At 36.7% G+C, this 7,427-nt stretch overlaps 1 protein-coding gene across 1 annotated transcript; it reads right to left on the bottom strand.

Annotated features, from left to right (window-relative positions):
• Positions 1-2,626: 2,626 nt before the first annotated feature.
• Positions 2,627-6,103, bottom strand: LOC143849964 (glucan endo-1,3-beta-glucosidase 8-like). The gene is made up of 2 exons (XM_077359288.1): positions 5,510-6,103; positions 2,627-3,989 (listed from the first exon to the last, which is right to left on the bottom strand). The coding sequence occupies exons 1-2, from the start codon at positions 5,851-5,853 to the stop codon at positions 2,867-2,869; spliced, it is 1,467 nt and encodes a 488-aa protein (XP_077215403.1). The 5' UTR covers positions 5,854-6,103; the 3' UTR covers positions 2,627-2,866.
• Positions 6,104-7,427: the final 1,324 nt, after the last annotated feature.

Raw genomic sequence — 7,427 nt, 5'->3', positions numbered from 1 at the left:
GAGGGAGAGACTTGGGGATGAGACATGAGAGTGAGGGAAGCATGAAGAACCAAACCCAATTTGAAGTAGCATATCATTTTTAACTGTGTTTAGGAATTTCTCATGCTCTCTCCACTTTCTAACTGTTTTTAGAAGTAGTATAAACAACCCAATTTGAAGATTGTTTGACAGGATGACCGAGAGAGATAGACCTTCATGAGCTTCATGAATTCTTGTTATATAAGCCACACTGGCAGTTAGCTGAACCGATGAAGTTGGAAGTTGTTAACATCAGTTTAATAACTTTTTATTTAGATTAAAGAAGCAACCGCCAATTAAACACGGTAGAAATTGCATAACCATTAACAATTTCGAATTTTTTTAACTGTTGCTGATAGATGTAATTACAACAGTAAAAATTTCATGAAATTTTTCTAAAGGATTTATTTAGCCGACTCCAACTAGTTTGGGACAAAGGCTTTGTTGAGCTGAGTTGAATTAGGCTTTGTTGAGTTGAGTTGAGTTGCTGATAGATGTAATTACAACAGTAAAACAGCATCGAATCTGGACGCAGAACATTTATGGACCGAGCTTGCCCACAGAGGAAAGGCTAGTCGATAGAGAAGGGACTCATCTTGTGCCATTAATGGAGAAGGACCGAGCTTGCCCACAGATGAAAGGCTAGTCGATAGAGAAGGGACTCATCTTGTGCCATTAATGGAGAAATCGCGCAAGAGATGAATCTCATAACTTCATAACAAGCCTCTTTGTTCAGGAATCTGATGCTAAACTTATTGATTCTCACTGGCAGTGCAATCGAGTTTCATAAAACCCCTGTAAGAGCTAATGAGAGCAAAGAGAACAAGAAAACTTGGGCAACATATGTAATGCATATACCGAAAGATGATTTCCCACATATGCCCTGTATGGTCCCAATGTTCACTATTTTCCGATAATAAATGGTGATCTATTGAAAATACTACAGATTGTGAGTAACACAATCGATTGCGGGGTGTTAAAACTTCCACAGTAGTACCATTCAAAAAAAATAAAATCCACAGTTGTGAGTGTTGAGTAGATGGGACTACCCTGAATCTTTCCCTGGAGCGCCAGGCTGGGTATAAAAGAATTGCTGCCAGGATACTGGAATAAACAAATGATATATCATATATACTATATGTCAAGCTCATGCAAATAATAATATATGTTATATTTCTTTCTATAAGCCGAACAGTAACAAAGTTGAGGCAATCCAGTTTTCCTCAAAGCATATGTATGACTTGTTATTATTTTTAAAGGCAAGGACCTTCATAAATCTTGTAAATTTTAACTGAGCCAAAGAGCCCAAGCTAAATTCATATTTCAGCATCTGTAAAATATGTGAATATGTGATATGTACAATCCAAGGTGCATTTAAAGCATAAGTTACCATATATAGGCTAATCCAATAGAAAACTGGACCTCATTGTCTCCTCTATGGATATTAACAATGAGATTAGGTGAAGAAAACCTCCTTTTCTCAATAAATGATGGTCAGGGAGTTGCCATCAAGAAAGATCTTGTGATTGAGGAATGAAACGAATGGAGTGTCTCTGTCCTTGACAGACAACTTTTACTTCACTACCTCTACAATCATCTCTCCTAAGAGTCCTAGTCATCCTCGTCTGCGACGTAGTACAACTTCACAACCAGATATTGATCACAGAAACCATAGATTTGTTCATTAATCTGCCATTCTATTTCATCAGCTCTAAGAACCAATCAAAGTGTGGGGTGTCAAACATCTCAATGCTGCCACCGTCCCCAGAAACAAGAGTTGTTCACGGGCCTTGATACTCTCCAGAAACCACTGATTCAGTAAGTCATCTGACCAAACTTACACTGTACAAGATTGTTTCCCTGTCTACAAATTGAAGCACAGCACTCTTAGGATACAGAATGAGTCCTATAGGAAAGTGATATCCATAGTTATTACTTGGGTTCGAATGAGAGAAATCTGTGTTATGTAAGCTTTGTATGGATAAGAAAGGGGGGGATACGAATATCAAAGTTGGAAGTGTTTCTTGGTCTGCCATTTAATTTTTCTTGCTCTACAGGTGCCTCGTTCTAGTTATTTTCATTCCCCATTTTGTGTTTATTTCTGCTTCAATTTGAGGTTTGGGTTTCTTTACTTAGAATATATTTTTTGAATGAATACTCTGATTGTTCTGTTCAAGTCAATTTCATTTTTTTCTAAATTATTTTCACGACAATGATTTAGTGGGATACCTTGGTGAGTGGTGTAAATTGACTGTTGCTTCGCACCGAAAATTCATTTCCGCTTCTATGGTTCAGACTAGCTGTAGTTTGTGTAATGACATTATTATAGCTATCATATTGTGGTCAACTCGCCTTGGCCTTTGTACTTTCTCAACCCAACTCAACTCAACTAAGCCTTTGTCCCAAACTAGTTGGGGTCGGCTAGCCTTTGTACGTTATGTTATTAATATAATATCTTGACTGTTATTTTTCAATAGATGTTCTCTGTAATATGTTGCCCAGGCAGGTCATGGAAACTGGATTACACTTGAATCTCAAGTGTTGGCTATGGAGATGGAACCCATCTTGAAGTGTCTAGGAATACCTATTTACACCTGAAACACAGATAATCCAAAAAGGCTGTCCATATTGAATTTTGATTACATGAATCTGGCAACATTGTAATTTGTACTTCAACACTTAAAAAGGTAGACCATATTGAAACAAAGACTCTAGACACAACAATCAATGGAGTAATACACACAGCCTTCATTTCAATATTGAATTGACTATCCAACCGACAATATCAAAGGCACATATATCAATATGCTAACCAGAAACATCTCTTCAATTACAGTAAGTTGAATTATTACCAATGTATGAGAAACAAGAACCCAGTAAGCCCCCCAATTACAACTGCCAATAACTTATCCATCTCTCTATGCAGTACCACCGATGAACTATATGCAATCATAACAGGAAATCGGCAAATTGCATCTGTTGGGTCCTGATCAGTCACCATTGCCAGACCAGAGAAAACACAGTCACCAGTCTTCTGGTACCCCACTTGATAATACATGTTGAAAGCATATGAAGCATTCCCATGAACACCCAAGTGGTTACAAGAAGACCCATATCCTAAGGCAGTGCAATCAGAGAATGTGCAAGCATATGTGACACTATCACGCAACTCTGTAAGATCAATTGCATCCGGGTCGAGAACACACCACCTTCTAGGTAGGTACTCTACACCTTCTGCACCTTGTAGAGTTTTGTTCTCTTCATGACCAGATAGATCTAATTCATACTTGGGTTTCCCATCAAACTCAAAGATTCCCCAGTGCCTCTCAAAGCTTCCTGGTGCAATGCTCTTGGCATTCTCATCTATCAGACTAAAGAGATACACATCTATCTTCCCTTTTCTGACAGGTGTTCCTTTGCCGCTCAAAACATGGCGAACCAATCCTTGGTTGAATCTTTTCGCGTTATTGCTGTTGGCATTTTTGTCTCCATCAGTAGGCCACCCAATCTCTCCTATTATGATGGGCATGTCTGGATAGCCAGCTTTTGTCAAGGCCCAAATGAGAGTGTCAAGATTTGCATCAAAGACGTTTGTGTAGATAGCATCCCCATCCTTGATGGGGTTATCAGTACCATCAAAGAACGCATAGTCAACGGGGAAATATTCGTTGCCATAGAGGCTGAGGAATGGGTATATGTTCACAGTGAATGGAGCATCATTTTCTGAGAGAAATTGGATGATTTGAATTGTGAGATCGCGAATCTCCTCTCGGAAGTCCCCAGCTGATGGGAGGGGGTTTACTCCAGGAGAATTATAGATATCGGCGTTGAAGGGTATGGTGACTTTGATCTTTGTTCCATGCCCAGCCTTGTTGAGGGCATTCTGGACATTTTGAAGGGCTGGCATTGTGCAATTCAAGAAGGTGCCATTGTAGGTCTGTAGGAAAGGTTCATTGCCCACTGCAACATATCTGCAAATTGATTGGTGGTACCTACTCAATAAGTAAGACTAATTGATTCTGTTTTCACCATGATTTGAAAAACCTACAATTAGGAAACTGATGCAGACAAGAAGATGAAAGGGACTTGCAGATTCAGGGTCTTCCTTCAATTGTAATTGAAATTTACAGAAGTTCAAAGAAAAAAACACTGAAAAACTAAGAAAAGGACTTTTTTTTATAGATTTTTTTTTTGAAATGAGACTTTTTTTTATAGATATGTGTCTGTATATGGTATTTTCACCTGCTTTTGTTTGTTTTTTCCTGAAATTGAAATCATTTCCAGGAAAAACAAGAAGAAGGGGTAGAAATGCATCCAACTTTTAGGAAAATGCAAACAAAAGTGTGTGTGTGTGTGTGTGTGTGTGTGTGAGAGAGAGAGAGAGAGAGAGAGAGAGAGGCTAATAAAGGAAATACACCAAAAAAAAGGACACCCAATTGCAGATAAAGAGGTGGGAGAGGTGGGAAAAACATAAAGAAACAAAAAGAAAAGAAAACTATAAAACATAAATCCCAACAAACAAGAACAATAGAAAAGGGAGAGGTGGGAAAAACATAAAGAAACAAAAAGAAAAGAAAACTATAAAACATAAATCCCAACAAACAAGAAGAATAGAAAAGGAACCCAGTTCAAGAAAAGAACAGGAAGGGAACTGGATTCAGAAAGGCCATGAAGAAGAAAAGGAAGAGTGAAAGTGAAACCGTTTTGAACCCAATTCAAAACCAAAACAAGAAGAACCCGAAAAATGAAAAATCACTTCAAAAATAATAAAATAAAACAAGGACTCTAACTCAAACGAAACGAATCAATTTTCTTTTCTTTTCTATCTGCCGTTTGGAAAGGGAAGAAAAACACAGAACACAAAAACCCGTTGCATCATGATACCTAAATCCTAATTCTAATAGAAAGCAGATTAACAAGACCCTATTCAAATTCAAGAAATAACCCAATTCCCAGCAACAAAAGATATAAGACTCAATTAACAAAAGAACATGTAAATCAAAAATAAAAGAAAAAGAAACCCAATTCATGAAAAAGAAGAAGAAACTTAATTCATAACGAAGTAACCAATAAACCCACGAACAAGAACCCAAATGTAAGAATCCATAATAAGGACATTTAAGAAAAGAACAATGTGAAAAAAGAATTCTTTTTTTCCCAAAATTTCTCATTTTTCCATTCTTTGATTACACATGAAAAACAGCAACTTTCAAGGTTTATGTACAGAGAATGATATCTCTCTAAATAAGCCATAACCATATCATTTCCAGCAACAATAGAAATAAGACAATTCATAAAAGAGAAAGAAAAGAAACCCAATGCATGAAAAAGAAGAAACTCAATTCATAACAAAATAACCAGAAAAACTCAAATGTAAGAAACCATAATAAGGTCAATTCAGAAAGTACGAAGTGAACAAAAAAGAAAATGAAATAAACATCACAGTATATGATTAGGAAAGATGAGGAGAATAAGGAATTGTTTACTCGACTTGATGTTTACTCCTCCAGGAAAGGTATGTCTTGTAACATTTTCTTGAACCCAATCATCAGCCACACCAGGATCCTCACTTATACTCTGCAACATGTTGTTTGGTATGGCAACCATCACCTCAATATTTTTCCCAGCCAAAGGACTCATACTATCCAAATCAGCATCAAATAATTTCACTTTTGTAAACCCATTCTCTCTCAGCATTTCTACAATCATATTTGAAGGGAGTTGCTGTGTAGCCATCTTCCCCAAGTTCACTCCAATGCAATCCCCATGCAAGACCAAAGCCATCATGACAAAAAAAACAAGATGGGGGTGTCTGAATTCTCTTCTTATTGCCATGTCTTCAAGATCTTTGATGGTTCTTGTTTTCTTTCTTTCTTTTTCTTGGGTTTTGAATTGAAAAGGAGAGAGAGATAGAGATAGGAGGAGAGGCAGAAGAGAGGGGGAATTTTTTCATGCATAGAGGGTGTGATTTATAAACATCTAGGGTGGTGGTGGGTTTTGTTTAGTCTTCTTGAATATGAGATGTCTTAGATGAGAAGGTAATGTTGATATCTAATTTTCTATTGTTTTATCTTTTCAGTTATTCTCCTTCCAAAAGGTGAGATGATGGTTAATGTGAAAATGACTAGCCTTGCTCCTGTATTTATGACAAAGGGACAACTGCAATTCACTGGAAGTCTTGGAAGTTAGAGTGGCAAAAATGTAATTCTACTAAGTAGAGCTCTTAATTTGGATCTCAAGCTGTCCACATAATGGTACAATTACCACTTTAGCCTTGTGATTTCAGCACTCCAAATGAATTTCACACTTAATTATGAGGTACCACGAGGGCAAAATCAGTCTGCATTGAGTTCCAATCACATTGGAAACAGATTCGGACGTACCAGAATCTTTTTAGTCACCAAGGCCCTGTTTGGAATGCAGGAATTTTCTGGAAAGGTTAGGAAAAGAAAAAACTTTCCAGAATTTCTTGCTTTTTCATTCTTTGATTACACATAAAAAAAAAAGGTAACTTTAGTTGAGCCACCTCTGTTCAAGCTTTATCTCTACAGAGAATGGTGTCCCTCGAAATAACCCACAACCATATATCATTTCCCTCTAAATTGTGGAAATGAAAAAAAAAAATCCTGTTAAAAAAATTCCTTGAGGAATGTTTTCCTTGCAATCCAAATAGGGCCTAAGACCATGTTTATCAGACAATGATGTTCTAATACAATGTTCAGCAAGGTCATTTAGGGCATATTTGGCAACCATGAAAAACTTTTCTTGAAAAAAATAAAAAATCTTTCAAAATGGTTTTTAATTTTCCAAGCTTTGGTAGTTAATTGAGAAGCTAAAACTTTACCAGCCAAAAATCTTTAGAAAGTTTTCCCTGATACAGTTTTTACCAGAAAAAATGGTTTAGAAAAGTCCTGGAAAACTGTTTTAGAAGGAAAAAACTTCATGGTTACCGAACATGCCCTGAAGTCCTTGACAAGATATAATTTTTGCACATTAAATGGGTACTGAAGATCTTTCTTCTTTCTTCTTTTCTTTTTGCTGAACTTTTAAATGCCCATTTGGGGCCACAGATTATGTTGGCAAGGTAGAGCAATTGTTACCCATATACTTTGGAATCTCTGAGTCATAGATATTGTTGATTAGAATAGAAGGAACTTATGTGTAGATCATTTAAGAGTAGAAAGCTCCCTACGTCGAAAGAGTAAGCTTTTGCATCTGAAGAGGAATGAAGGGAATCTCTGTAGTAGCTTTCCACTTGGAATCTACATGTATATGCTTTTGTTTCTTTTACTTTTCTCTGTGCATGTCTTCTTTAGTAAACTTACCTTTTCTTCTTAGAGCCATAGGAAGATTGATAATTTCCAATATAAAGGAAGCTACTCATGTTGCGTTCATAGCCAAATAAAACT

The sequence above is a fragment of the Tasmannia lanceolata genome, unplaced genomic scaffold (genome assembly GCF_043159265.1).
Source record: "Tasmannia lanceolata isolate RefF3 unplaced genomic scaffold, GAP_Taslan_0.1 ptg000003l, whole genome shotgun sequence".
In the NCBI taxonomy this organism is placed as follows: Eukaryota; Viridiplantae; Streptophyta; class Magnoliopsida; order Canellales; family Winteraceae; genus Tasmannia; species Tasmannia lanceolata.
The sequence above is the reverse complement of the archived record's forward strand: the minus strand, read 5'-3'. Positions and strand labels throughout refer to the sequence as shown.